Source organism: Papio anubis, chromosome 20 (assembly GCF_008728515.1).
Source record: "Papio anubis isolate 15944 chromosome 20, Panubis1.0, whole genome shotgun sequence".
In the NCBI taxonomy this organism is placed as follows: Eukaryota; Metazoa; Chordata; class Mammalia; order Primates; family Cercopithecidae; genus Papio; species Papio anubis.
In genome coordinates, this window is record NC_044995.1 from 34,165,090 (window position 1) to 34,179,273 (window position 14,184).

The window sequence follows — 14,184 nt, forward strand, 5'->3', positions numbered from 1 at the left end:
GAGACGGGGTTTCACCATGTTGGCCAGGCTTGTCTCGAATTCCTGATCTCAGGTGATTCGCCCACCTTGGCCTCCCAAAGTGCTGGGATTACAGGCGTGAGCCACTGCACCCAGCCCTGACCACTGCAACTTCTGGGGGTACCTCCTTCCCCTGCTCGCCCTCCTGGGTCTAAGCAATTTGCTCAGCCCACACAGCCTCATAGGCCCATCTCCTAGCTGCCCTTCCTCTGTTCTTAAGGGCTGGCTAAGCTCTAGGAAGCCAGAACTAAGTTCAAATCCCACTCCACCCTTCCCAGGCGTGCAGTCTCCGACGGGACGCTTGCTCACACCCACTCCAATCCACCTGCTCACTGCAGCCTCCAGGCCTTTCCCGGCCCAGTGCCTTCCTCCTCCCTCTGTGATGAGATCTGACTCATCTCCCACTAAGGAAGAAATCCTCCACTGGGAAGCCTGCCCAGGATTCATCACAGAAGGATTTGGCCCAGATGCCTCCTCTGTAGGAATAACACCACAGCCGTCAGCATTTCCTGACCCCAAACACAGCATGGAACCCCCAGTGAAGTCCTAGGGCCCACCCTGAACTAGAATCTCAGGAGGCAGACAGCCTCCAGCTCTTCTCTGGCTCTGCCCCTGAAGTGTGGCCAGCACCTCCACTTCCACCTTTCTGAGCGTGTGCAGGGGATAGCGGAGCAGGTCCCTCACTGGACAAGCGGCACAGTCAAGGAGGGGTGTTGGCAGGAGCCGATGAGGTACAGCTGGCAGCAGGAAGGAGTGCGCTGTTGGGGCTCTTGTCTTTTCTAGCTATGGTCCCAGTGCGGTTCACAACAGGTCCCCAAAGCTCTTCCCTCTCCCCCGTCTCCGCCCACCTCTCCCCACCCACTCACTCACTTAGGCTTCAAGTGCCTCACTGCAGCCTTGCCGCCACCTTTATTGGGCACTCAGCTCTGAGGCTCTATACACACGCGCTGGGGGATGGGAGGGGGTGGGGTGTCACTTGGGGCAGGGATCCTCTGGCGGGAGGACGGGTGGCTGGTGATAACAGCATGGCCCCGGGGCCCGACGCCTTGGCCCCCCCGGAACGCTCTGTGACCCTTGAAGCTGACCTGGCGTAAGGGCGTGCAGAGTCGTGACCTGGACCACCCGTGGGTGAACTGGCTCCCCCAGTTCTGGGCTCACTTGGGGGCATTGAAGGGCACAGCCCGCTGGTTCATGGGGTTGTCGGGAGAGCGGAGCCACTCCTTCTTGAGCAGCTGTTTCAGCTGCGACAGCCGCATGTTGGGGTTCTCTTGTTTGAGCCGCGGCAGCTGGGCTTCCTCAAAGGCTGTGAAGGCTGCCCGCATGCGTCTTTCTGGGTGCCGGTCGGCCGCCTCCTCCGCCACGCTGAGTAGGGATGGACATGCACGTCAGGGGGCCTTGGGCGCAGCCTCGCCCCGAAAAGCCCGGCCCCGCCCCCCGGTAGCCCCGCCCCCTCGGAGGTCTTAGGTCCCGCCCCCAGAGGACCAGCTCCACCCCTGGGAAGCCCCAGGCCCCGCCCCGTTACCTGAGCACCGCGATGGCGTCCTCGATGGTGCGGGCCTCCATGCTGCCCTCCTCCAGCACGCGGCGGTTCACGTTCTCCTCCAGCGGCACCTCCAGATGGCTCTTGGCTTTCTCGGCTGGGCGGGTGGGTGGGTGACAGAGACAGAGAGAGATAAGCAAAGATGCACAGTTCCAAGGAGATGAGATAGAGACTGGCAGGAGAAGCTAGGGGCGGGAGGAAGGCGGGAGAGATGAGGGGGAATGGAACCGACTTGAGCTGGTAAGCCCTCTTGGGAGAGGTCCCACCCTCCCGGCGCCCAGTTCTCTGCCTTCCTTTGCGGCAGCCCTGCAAACAAGAGGACCCCAGGGGTCCCAAGCCCAGAGGTTGTCTGTGCTCACGGCCAGGCTTACCAGGAGGCGGCCTACCCACCCACCCTGCACCACGCGGAGCCCTGGCAGCTTCTCTGGGGGCCAGGAGGGGGTCTAATGGACTCAAAGTCCACTGCCTCTGCAGTGGGCAAAAGTGCAGCTCCAGGCCGGGATGCCGCCCCACCTGTGTCCGGGGCCTCCCTGAGCTGATGGTCTCGGCGCAGCGTGTCCTCGATCTGGGCCCGGGTGACCTTGCTGGACGTGGCCACCCGCGGCGCCTTGCCGCCCTTGAGCTTGGAGTCCTCCTCCTCCAGCAGGCGCTGCGTTTCCTTCTTACGTTCCAGCTGGTCGAGGCGCCGCTTCTCCTTCTCCTCCTGCAGGGGCCGCGTGCATGGTCAGGCAGAGGACCCCACACCCCCGCGGCACCCACTAGCCTGGGGTTCGAGTTTTCATCTCAGCCAATAAAGATTTAGACTCTCTGCTGGGTGCAGGGGACATGCCAGGAACAAGATGGGTCCTGGTGCTGCCCTGGGCGGGGGATGTGAGGCCAGCAGGGGAACCTTGGACAGGGCGGGTGGGTGGCTCTTGAAGAAGTGACGCTCCTGGGTCCGAAGAGGGCCGGCCAAGGGGGAGAGCGGGGGAACAGGGGCGTCCTTAGAGGCAGGGGTACTAGTACAAAGGCGCCGAGGCAAGAGCCATTTGTTATAACAGGAACAGCTTGGAGGCTGGAGTGGGAGTGAAGGGGGCGGGGGAAGAGGTTGGGAGGGAGATGGCTGGGCCATGCGGAGCCTCTGGAGGCCAGGGAGGGGTTCATGTTGGATTCTAAGAGTGGTGGGAGGCCTGGATCCGTTTCAGGCTAGGGCAGGGGCTCTGTCCTTATGAGTCGGGCAGCACTGTCCACTTTTCCCTGACGTGGGTCACTGAAGCTGAAACTGATCCCACATCGGCCACCCAGGGAAGCCCTGATGCTGGCTGGATGAGGGATATCTGGGCTAGGGGGCTTGCCCTTGCCCTGTCCTGCACCTACCCCAGGGGGCCGAGTGAGCCCATGGTTTATATATAGTGCTGCTGGAGGCTCAGCGCAGTACTCTGCCCGCTGCCTGGCACTCCCGCAGGGCCCTGGTCTTGGACACCCTTGCCTGCCCGCTCACTGCTTGAGACTCCACCATCTGACTCTCACACCTTCAGCCTTCCCAGGGATGATCCCCACACCCACAGTGTCCCCCTGGGACACTACCACTGCGTCTCCAGATAGATTTGACAGAAGGAAATGTCACAGAATAGGGGTAGACGCACCTAAGACAGCGCCAGGGCCTGACCCCCACCCCCACCTGCACAGCAGGAAAGTTGGAGGGGGTGTTAAAGTCAAGGATGTTAGAGTGCACAAACGGCTCCCACTGCTGTGCTGAGGAGGCTATTTCTCCCTCGGTCAGAGGCGATGTCCTGAGGCTCCCTGACTGACGCATGTCACACACACATTCTGATTCAGACAGGGCCCTGCCTGAGGCTTTTTTTTTTTTTTCCCTTAGACAAAGTCTTTCTCTGTCAGCCAGGCTGGAGTGCAGAGGTGCGATCTCGGCTCACTGCAACCTCTGCCTCCTGAGTTCAAGCAATTCTCATGCCTCAGTCTCCCAAATAGCTAGGATGACAGGTGCCCACCACCACGCCTGGCTAACCTTTTGTAATTTTAGTAGAGACGGGATTTCACCATGTTGCCCAGGCTGGTCTCGAACTCCTGACCTCAAGTGATCTGCCTGCCTTGGCCTCCCAAAGTGCTGGGATTACACGTGTGAGCCACTGTGCCTGGCCAATGCACGACGTTTGAAGTGAGGAGAGGTATCACTGGTGAGGGACAGACCAGGATGGGTATGAGGGAAACTCACGGGGCTGGGAATGTACTAGAGAGCAGGGGTTGACAAACTGTAGCCAACTGCCTGCTTTGGTAAATGTTTTCTTTTCTTTTTTTTTTTTTTTGAGACAGAGTCTTGCACTGTCGCCCAGGCTGGAGTGCCGTGGTGCGACCTCAGCCCACTGCAACCTCCGCCTCCCAGGTTCAACTGATTCTCCTGCCTTAGCCTCCGGAATAGCTGGGATTACAGGCGCCCGCCGCCATGCCTAGCTAATTTTTTGTACTTTTAGTAGACATGGGGTTTCACCATGTTGGCCAGGCTCGTCTCGAACGCCTGACCTCGCGATCCACCTGTCTTGACCTCCCAAAGTGCTGGAATTACAGGCAAGAGCCACCACACCTGGCCCCTTTGGTAAAGTTTTATGGGCACCATACCTATTTGCTAACCTACTGTCAGTGGTGGCCTTCATGCTCAATGATAGGGTCTAGTGGCTTCCTGTCTGACCCCTAACTGAAGACTAAGCTATTCACCACCTGGCCCCAACTGCCTGTCCAACCCTCTCTATACCTTGTCCCGGGTACATGCAATACAGGTGTGCTCAGAGGTACATGCTCTCTGACCTACACTCCTAGGACAGGCACGCTTTGCTGTCCCTTAATCAAACCTCTTAACAGGCCAGAGGCAGTGGCTCACGCATGTAATTCCAGCACTTTGGGAGGCCGAGGTGGGCGGATCACTTGAGGTAAGGAGTTGGAGACCAGCCTGGGCAACATGGTGAAACCCCATCTCTGCTAAAAATACAAAAATTATCCAGGCGTGGTGCCATGCCTGTAATCCCAGCTACTTGGGAGGCTGAGGCAAAAGAATCGCTTGGACCTAGGAGGCGGAGGTTGCAGTGAACTGAGATCACACCACTGTACTCCAGCCTGGGCGACAGAAACTGTCTAAAAAAAACGAAAAACCAAACAAACAAACAAAACAAGGCCAGGTGCGGTGGCTCACACCTCTAATCCCAGCACTTTGGGAGGCCAAGGTGGACGGATCACTTGAGGCCAGGAGTTTGAGGCCAGCCTGACCAACATGGTGAAACCCCATCTCTACTAAAAATTAGCCTGGTTTGGTGGCACACACCTGTAATCCCAGCTACTCAGGAGGCTGAGGCAAGAGAGTGGTTTGAACCTGGGAGGCAGAGGTTGCAGTGAGCCGAAGTCGCACCACTGCACTCCAGCCTGTGTGATAGAGTGAAACTGCCTCAAAAAAAAAAAAAAAAAACCGCTTAACAAACGAGAAGGTGCCAGTCTGGCTCCAGCTCTTCCTCATAGCCATGTGATCTGGGCTTTCTGCCTTCTCTGCCTGTTTCCTCCCAGAGGATGGGGCCAACACCAGTGGCCAAGATGCAGGCCACGGGGAGGGCTAGGCCAATGATCCTGACTCTATGGGCGGAAAGGTCTCTGGATTCTCTGTCTGGATACTGGATCTTTTTATTTTTTTATTTTATTATTATTATCATTATTATTTTTTTGAGACGGAGTCTTGCTGTGTCGCCCAGGCTAGAGTGCAGTGGCGCAATCTCAGCTTACTGCAAGCTCCGCCTCCCGGGTTCACGCCATTCTCCTGCCTCAGCCTCCCAAGTAGCTGGGACTACAGGCGCCCGTCACCACGCCCGGCTAATTGTTTTGTTTTTAGTAGAGACGGGGTTTCACCTTGTCAGCCAAGATGGTCTTGATCTCCTGACCTCGTGATCCACCCACCTCGGCCTCCCAAAGTGCTAGGATTACAGGCGTGAGCCACCATGCCCAGCCTTATTTTATTTTTTTGAGACAGACTCTTGCTCTGTTGCCCAGGCTGGAGTGCAGTGGCACGATCCCGGCTCACTGCAACCTCCGCCTCCTAGGTACAAGCGATTCTTGTGCCTCAGCCTCCCGAGTGGCTGGAACTACAGGTGTGTGCCACCACGCCTGGCTAATTTTTATATTTTTAGTAGAAATGGGGTTTCACCATGTTGGCCAGGATGGTCTCAAACTCCTGACCTCAGGTGATCTGCCTGTCTCGGCCTCCCAAAGTGCTGGGATTACAGGCGTCAGCCCCCGCACCCGGATGGATACTGGATCTTTGACATCATTTTTCCTTTTGAGTTTTCAACCTTCCTATAGTGTCAAAATTTTGATGATCCCCCCACCCCAAACTATAAATATCTTCATGGACCCAGTGCAGCAGGGTGGGTAGGGGTGGGGCTGGAAGAAAGCCAGGGACAGTCAGTGTGTGCTAAAAACAAGGCAGGATCTACCCCTTCACAGAAAGGTGATGGAAGGCCAAGCGCAGTGGCTCATACCTGTAATCCCAGCACTTTGGGAGGCTGAGGTGGGAGGACTGCTTGAGCCCAGGAGTCTGAGACCAACTTGGGCAACACAGTGAGATGACCCCCCTTCTCTACACAAAATACAAACAATAGCTGGGCATGGTGGTGCATGCCTGTAGTCTCAGCTGCTTGGGAGGCTGAGGCAGGAGGCTTGCTTGAGTTCGGGAGGTCAAGACTGCATTGAGCTGTGATCATGCCACTGCACTCCAGTCTGGGCGACAGAGCAAGACCGTCTTTAAAAAAAAAAAAAAAAAAATGACAGGTAAAGCAGGTGGAAATGTCCAGATTCCCCCCCAAGAACTGGGCATGTTGTCTGGAGAGCAGCCCCTAAGCTGGGGGGTTGCTTAGGGAGCCGGTGTCTCAGCTACCCCAGGGGTGGAAACCAGGAGCTGTGGCTAGCATGGGTCACTGGCGCCACCTACTGGGCCAAGCAGATCAGCATCAGCCCTAAACCACAATCCAGACACCAATGAAGCAAGCACTATGTGCTTGGCCCTGGGCTTTTTGATGGATCTCGGGTCACGTTCTCATTCTGTTGCCCAAGCTGGAATGCAGTAACACGATCATAGCTTACTGCAGCCCTGACCTCCCAGGCTCAAGTGATCCTCTCACCTCAGCCTCCCAAGTAGCTGGGACGACAGGCATGCACTACCATGAATGGCTAATTTTTACATGTTTTGTGGAGATGGGGTCTTGCTATGTTGCCCAGGCTGGCCTCAAGCAATCCTCTCACCTCAGCCTCCCAGAGTACTGAGATTACAGGCATGAGCCAGCACACCAAACCATGGCTTTTAAAAAATAAACACCTGGGCCAGACGCAGGGGCTCACACCTATGATCCCAGCACTTTGGGAGGCTGAGGCAGGCAGATCACCTGAGGTTGGGAGTTTGAGACCAGTCTGACCAACATGGAGAAACCCCATCTCTACTAAAAATACAAAATTAGGCCGGGCGCGGTGGCTCACGCCTGTAATCCCAGCACTTTGGGAGGCCGAGACAGGCGGATCGTGAGGTCAGGAGATTGAGACCATCCTGACTAACACGGTGAAACCCCGTCTCTACTAAAAATACAAAAAAAAATTAGCCTGGCGCGGTGGCGGGTGCCTGTAGTCCCAGCTACACAGGAGGCTGAGGCAGAAGAATGGTGTGAACTCGGGAGGCGGAGCTTGCAGTGAGTGGAGATCACACCACTGCACTCCAGCCTGGCCGACAGAGCGAGACTCCGTCTCAAAAAAATAAATAAATAAAAATAAAAAATAAAAAAAATAAAAATACAAAATTAGCTGGGTGTGATGGTGCATGCCTGTAATTCCAGATACTCAGGAGGCTGAGGCAGGAGAATTGCTTGAACCCGGGAGGCGGAGGTTGCAGTGAGCCGAAATTGGGCCACTGCACTCTAGCCTGGGCAACAGAGCGAGACTCCGTCTCAACAACAACAACAAAATAAACACCTAGAAGAACCTGTGGACCTGGGTCAGCAGGTTGGAAACGGGGGCCTGATCACAGCGTTTCTCTGTCTTGGCACTGCTGACTTCTGGGGCTGGCTCGTTCTTTGCTGTGGGGGCGTCCTGTGCATTCTAGGGTGTCAGCATCTCTGGCCTCCACCTTCTAGATGCCAGCAACACGCCCTCTCCCCGAGTTATGACAACCAAACACATCTCCAGGTGTTGCCAAGCGTCCTCAGGGGCAGAGTGGCTCCATCGTGAGAATGACCATCTAGCCCAACCCTGGCATTACTCAAAGGAGAAAAACGTCCACAGAGAGCAATGACAGCCTCACTGTCCACAAACAAGCAAGACCGTGCCACCCCAGGGCCTTTGCACACACCATTTCCTCTGCCTCCCTCCCCTCTGCCATTTCCAGTGCCTCTGGTGTTTTGCTTTTTGTTTTCTGAGTCAGTGTCTCACTCTGTTGCCCAGATTGGAGTGCAATGGCACGATCTCAGCTCACTGCAACCTCCGCCTCCCAGGTTCAAGCAATTCTCCTGCCTCAGCCTCCAGAGTAGCTAGGACTATAAGTGTGCACCACCATGCAGTTTATTTTTGTATTTTTAGTAGAGACGGGGTTTCACCATGTTGGCCAGGCTGGTCTTGAACTCCTGACCTCAGGTGATCTGCCCACCTTGGCCTCCCAAAGTGCTGGGATGACAGGCGTGAGCCACTGTGCCCAGTCCCTCCTGGCCTTTCAGACCAAAGCTCAGAGGGGCCTCTTGCTATTCACCTACATTGACATAAGGACCACTGGCCTCGGCCACAGGGCACACAGGCCGCGGGGACTTGGGGCACACACACCTTGCGCTGCTCCTTCCTCATGACGTGTTTGTCGTCGTCCTTCCAGTAGGCATCCTCCAGCTCCTTCTGCTTCTTGGCATCAGCGGCCGCCTTGGCCTCTGCCCTCCGTGCCCGGGCCGCTGCCGACTTGGTGTTCTCACCCTGGAACTTCTTGGGCATCCCTCAGCAGGCTGTGGGAAGAGGATGGGGGCAGGGGAGCAGGGGCTGGTGGGGACATCGGCACTCAGCACCCCCAGACTCACACCTGGGCAGCCAGGACCCTCTTGGGGCCTCCATGGCCTTCTCTGTATAAAACAAGGGCTTTGGACTTAGCACTCTCCTTGTAAAAGTTTATTAAGGCAAAATTCACATCATGACACCAAATGAGCTCATTTGGGCCGGGTCTGGTGGCTCACACCCGTAATCCCAGCAGTTTGGAAGGCCGAGGTGGGCGGATCACTTGCGGTCAGGAGTTCGAGACTAGCCTGGCCAACACAGCAACACCCCATCTCCACTAAAACTACAAAAATTAGCTGGGCATGGTGGTGTGCACCTGTATTCCCAGCCAGTCAGGAGGCTGAGGCAGGAGAATAGCTTGAACCCAGGAGGTGGAGGTTGAAGTGAGCCAAGATCATGCCACTGCACTCCAGCCTGGGCGATAGAATGAGACTCCGTCTCAATGAAAGGAAAAAAAACTAATTTAAAGGTGTACAATTCAGGCCGGGCGCGGTGGCTCACGCCTGTAATCCCAGCACTTTGGGAGGCCAAGGTGGGCAGATTACCTGAAGTCAGGAGTTCAAAACCAGCCTGGTCAACAGGGTGAAACCCCGTGTCAACTAAAAATAAAAAAATTAGCTGGGTGTGATGGTGGGCACCTTTTTTTTTTTTTTGAGATGGAGTCTCGCTCTGTCGCCCAGGCTGGAGTGCAGTGGCCGGATCTCAGCTCACTGCAAGCTCCGCCTCCCGGGTTTACACCATTCTCCTGCCTCAGCCTCCCGAGTAGCTGGGACTACAGGCGCCCACCACCTCGCCCGGCTAGTTTTTTGTATTTTTTAGTAGAGACGGGGTTTCACCGTGTTAGCCAGGATGGTCTCGATCTCCTGACCTCGTGATCTGCCCATCTCGGCCTCCCAAAGTGCTGGGATTACAGATGGTGGGCACCTTTAATCCCAGCTACTTGGGAGGCTGAGGCAGGAGAATTGCTTGAACCTGAGAAGCAGAGGCTGCAGTGAGCCGAGATTGTGCAACTGCACTCCAGCCTGAGCGGCAGAATGAGACTGCCTCTCAAAAAAAATAAATAAATAAGAGCTGGGTGTGGTGGCGCTTGCCTGTAATCCCAGCTACTCAGGAGGCTGAGGCAGGAGAATCACTTGAACCCAGGAGGCGGAGGTTGCAATGAGCTGAGATCACACCACTGCACTCCAGCCTGGGCAACAGAGCGAGACCCCATCTCAAAAAAAAAAAAAAAAAAAGGTGTACAATTCAGTGTTTAAGTATATTCACAGCATTGTACAAATACCACTTCTGTCTAGTTGCAGAACACTTGCATCCCCCCAAACGAAGCCACATCGCCATCAGCAGTCACTCCCTGTTCCTCCTCCCCTAGCCCCTGGCAACCACCAATCTGCTTTGTTTCTATGGCTTTGCCTGTTCTGGACATTTCAGTCCATATCAACGGAATCATAGGCTGGGTGCGATAGCTCACGTTTGTAATCCCCATGCTTTGGGAGGCTGAGGCAGGAGGATTGCTTGAGGCCAGGAGTTCAAGACCAGCCTGGGCAACATAGCAAGACTCCATCTCTACAAAATAAAAAATAACTAGGCACACTGGCTTGTGCCTGTAGTTCCAGCTACTTAGGAGGCTGAGGTGGAAGGATCACCTGAGCGTAGGAGGCTGAGGCCACAGTGAGCTGATTGTGCCGCTGCACTCCAGCCTGGGCAACAGAACATGACCCCGTCTATTAAAAGGAAAAAAAAAAAAAAAAAGGAAATGAGGCACCAATACATGACACAATGTGGTTGAACCTCAACAACACGATGCTGAGTGAAAGAAGCCAGACACAAAAGGCCACACAGTGTGAGAGTACATTTATTCATTTATTTTGGAGACAGGGTCTTACTCTGTCGCCCAGGCTGGAGTGCAGTGGCGAGATCTCGCCTTACTGCAGTCTTGACCTCCTGGGCGCAAGAGATCCTACCACCTGAGCCTCCTAAGTAGCTGGGACTATAGGTGCAGGCCACCATGCCTAGATTTTTTTTTCAGGCAGGGTCTATGTTGCCCGGGCTGGCCTTGAACTCCTGGGCTCAAGTGATCCTCCTGCCTGGGCCTTCCAAGGTGCTGGGATTACAGGCCTGAGCCGATGCGCCTGGCCCTTCTTTCCTTTTTATGGCTGAATACCTCCACTGCATGGATACGCCACATTTTGTTTATCCATTTGTCTACAACTAGACATCTGGGCTATTTCCACAGTGGGGATCTTTTTTTTTTTGTTTTGAGACAGAGTTTCGCTCTTTCACCCAGGCTGGAGTGCAGTAGCGCAATCTCCGCCCACTGCAACCTCCACCTCCCGGGTTCAAGCAATTCTCCTGCTTCAGCCTTCCGAGTAGCTGGGATTACAGGTGCCCACCACCACGCCTGGCTAATTTTTGTATTTTTACAGAGATGGGGTTTCATCATGTTGGCCAGGCTGGTCTTGAACTCCTGACTTCAGGTGATCCACCCGCCTTGGCCTCCCAAAGTGCTAGGATTACAGGTGTGAGCCACCGCGCCTGGCCCCATCAGGTCTCTTGCAAGTCATGCTTTTGTGACCATGTGGCAGTCTGTGTGGGGTCCCTCCCCTGTCTGCCCCCTGGGAGACTTCAGTCCCCAAATTTCCTAGAGCTGGGTGAACAATAAAGCCACCATAAATTGCCCCCGATGGCTTGGGGCCTGCATCGCTGGGAAATGTTATAACAATCCTAAAGCTTCGGGCTCCTGGGCACCTGGTCCCTATCTGGTGTGAGGCCCACGTGAGAAGCCAGGGAATGACAAGGCACACACAAATGGTAGGCACCACCGTTTACCAAATGTCTGGCCCTTGGTGAAGTGCTTTACAAGGACCAAAACAATGGAATGTCCCCAAAACCTTAAACGTGGGGACTGTCATTTATCCCCATTCTAAAGAGGGGAAGCCGAGGTCTCTGGCCAGGACACACAGGGCTGAACCTGGAGCCTTATCTCAAAAGTCTGTTTTCAGGTGAAGCGGGGGAAGGCCACCAGCTGAGAAATTAATAGCACTCCACCAGGGTGCTGAGGATGCCAGCGCTGTGCCATCCAGGGCATGAGACTCAGCACTCTTCTTATTTTATTTTCAGATGGAGTCTTGCTCTGTCACCCAGGCTGGAGTGCAGTGGCATGATCTCAGCTCACTGCAACCTCCACCTCCTGGGTTCAAGTGATTCTCCCACCTCTGCCTCCCCTGTAGCAGGGACTACAGGCATGTGCCACCATGCCTATCTGATTTTTGTATTTTTAGTAGAGATGGGGTTTCACCATGTTGGCCAGGCTGGTCTCAAACTCTTGACCTCAAGTGACCCGCTTGCCTCAGCCTTCCAAAGAGCTGGATTACAGGCATAAGCCACAGTGCCTGGCAATTTCTGCTGTTTAATCCACCCAGTCTGTGGTATTAGTTATGACAGTCCAAGCTGACAAATACAGACACTCTTCTGTGTGTGGTAAACACTCACTCACACACACCACGTCACTCAACAAATATGTACTGGGCACCTAATACGTGTGCGATGCTGGGGAAAGAGGTGGCACAAATGAGCTTCCTGCCTGCATGGGACTCCCAGACAAGAGCCACCACATGCAGTCAGAGTCCTAACAAGGGCACACAGGGCGCTGGGGAAGCCCAGAGAGGGCTTCTGACCCAGCCTGGGTCAAAGGGCTTCCTAGAGGAGACAACTAAGGAAAAGTCTGAATGAGTGGGGGAGATCCCAGCCTGCACGGGGGATGCAGGAGATAGGCTGGAAAAGGGGGCGATTTGTATTCCAGGGAGACGGGAAGGTGTGGAGGGCGTTAGACTCGGGAGGCCCAATCTGTGGGTCACACAAGCCCTCTGGGGTTGTTGAGGAGGTGGACTCCCCAGATGGCAGGAGCTGGGAGCCCAGGCGGGACCCAGGGAGTGGCTCAGGCTGGGCGAGGGGCACACTTAGGAGGGAATCAAGATCCACGGGGATCAAGTCCCCACGGATGTGAAGGTAAAAGAACAGAATACAAAGATCAACAATGCCTCCTCCAAGCAGCCCTCTCGGCTATCCCTTCTGAGGTTCCCCACCACTAATCCCCCTACAAGAGGCCGGGGTCGTCCGCACCCAACTCTGTCCCTCTCGAGACCGGAAGCTGCCCTGGGACAGTCCGGGACCAGGGGGCCTCGAACACTACGCTGTCGCGTCGGGCTTCAGTCGTCTGGTCTGGAAATGGGCATCGCCCCCAATTAGGTGTGGTTCAGACTGGATGCCGGAAGTGCTCCCGCCTCCCAGCATCCCTCCTCCAGCCTTCCCAGGGGATGGTCCCAGGCCAAGCAGCCCCCGCCCCGCGCCTTTGCCCCCCGAACCCAGGTTCCGCTCGCGCCGCAGGCGCTCGTACCTCCTTACCCCAGCGCCGGCCCGGTCGCGCCTCCGTGACGTCACCGCGGGGCCTGCGCGCTGAGCTTCTGGCGGCGCGCGCTCATTGCGCCTCGGTACCGCCACCATCTTGGTAAAGGAAAGGATGGCTGAGCCTCGGACCCAAGCCAGGGTAGTCAGCCACTTCTTTGTCTCTTCAAAAAGAGGACACTTAATACGCCCTCATTCCCTACGTTCGCTTTATATATTGACGAACCAGGAGGGGCCGGCAGAGGCGAAAATCTAGAACATTGCCTTTACCAAGATGGCCGATGCCCGGACGAAAGATGGCAGCTGCGACTACACACGTGGACTGGCGGTTTCAGCCAGGAGCTGCCCGGCCGCCAGAGCGCGCCCGCGGTCCGTGAGGGGAGGTGGACCCGACGACAGAGCCCTGTGGAAGCCTCTCCGTAGCTCTTTGCAATGCCTTAGCGCTTTAAAATTGCTTTCCTAGTCCTGAGTCTCTGCGACCCACTTGTGACTCTGGGGTGGAACTGGGAGAGGGGAGATAAATGGGGCAGAGAAATTAACACACACCAAGCAGGCCAGGTAGGGAAACTGAGGTTCAGAGAGACCAGGAATTGAGTTTGGCCAAAATGTAACCGCGAGTAGGCTCATAACCGCGAATAGGCTCAAATTCCGTCTCTTGCTCCTGTAAAGGTAAACTGAGGCTGGAGCCAAACCGGAACGAAGACACAAGGCAAATGGCAGTGAGAATAGCCTTTTATTAGGGCTTGCTGGCGAGGTTCCTCGGTCCAAAGGCGTGGGCCGAGGAAGTCGCGCTGAGGGAGGAGGGTAGGGGCTTTTTATAGCCCGAGAGGTAGGGAAGCTGGTTGTGCAAACAGGGCCTGGGGGATCTTGAAACTACTAGGGCTGGAGTTGAGTAAGGGTCATGAGGAAGGGGTCTTTGGAAACTGTCAACCGAAATTGCTGTTTACCAACTTGCGGAATGCAGGTGAGCTGCAGGTCATGGGGGAGTGTGGTTGCCTAGCCAGAACTCTGACGCATGTAAGTCTGCGGGTGTGTACAAGGGTGAAGGGAGTCTTTAACAAAAGGCCTGCTACGCCGGGTAACACCGCCATGTTGGGTCCAGATTCCTGTCTAACAGCTCCTGCCAGTGCCTCCCCCTGGATTGCAGACCCGCTCCCTACTTTTGCAATATTATTTATTAA

The 14,184-nt window shown here is 55.5% G+C and overlaps 1 protein-coding gene across 2 annotated transcripts; it reads right to left on the reverse strand.

The window, feature by feature from the left end:
- Positions 1-900: 900 nt before the first annotated feature.
- Positions 901-13,067, reverse strand: CCDC124 (coiled-coil domain containing 124). Of its 2 annotated transcripts, none has more exons than XM_003915158.4 (5): positions 12,996-13,067; positions 8,387-8,556; positions 2,072-2,261; positions 1,541-1,655; positions 901-1,380 (listed from the first exon to the last, which is right to left on the reverse strand). In XM_003915158.4, exons 2-5 carry the CDS (start codon positions 8,543-8,545, stop codon positions 1,173-1,175), a joined length of 672 nt encoding a protein of 223 aa, XP_003915207.1. In that variant the 5' UTR covers positions 8,546-8,556; positions 12,996-13,067; the 3' UTR covers positions 901-1,172. The 2 variants fall into 2 exon arrangements, with proteins under 2 accessions (XP_003915207.1, XP_009192112.1); XM_009193848.4 differs by having other exon boundaries at positions 13,004-13,045.
- Positions 13,068-14,184: the final 1,117 nt, after the last annotated feature.

What these genes read in the sequence shown, in the direction of transcription:
- CCDC124 (XM_003915158.4), bottom strand. Translation starts at nt 8,545, where the DNA reads ATGCCCAAGAAGTTCCAGGGTGAGAACACCAAGTCGGCAGCGGCCCGG. An exon ending in CAGGGAGGCCCCGGACACAG is followed by an intron (nt 1,656 to 2,071) that starts GTGGGGCGGCAT and finishes CCACCCGCCCAG; the next exon opens with CCGAGAAAGCCAAGAGCCAT. An exon ending in GACGCCATCGCGGTGCTCAG is followed by an intron (nt 1,381 to 1,540) that starts GTAACGGGGCGG and finishes ATCCCTACTCAG; the next exon opens with CGTGGCGGAGGAGGCGGCCG.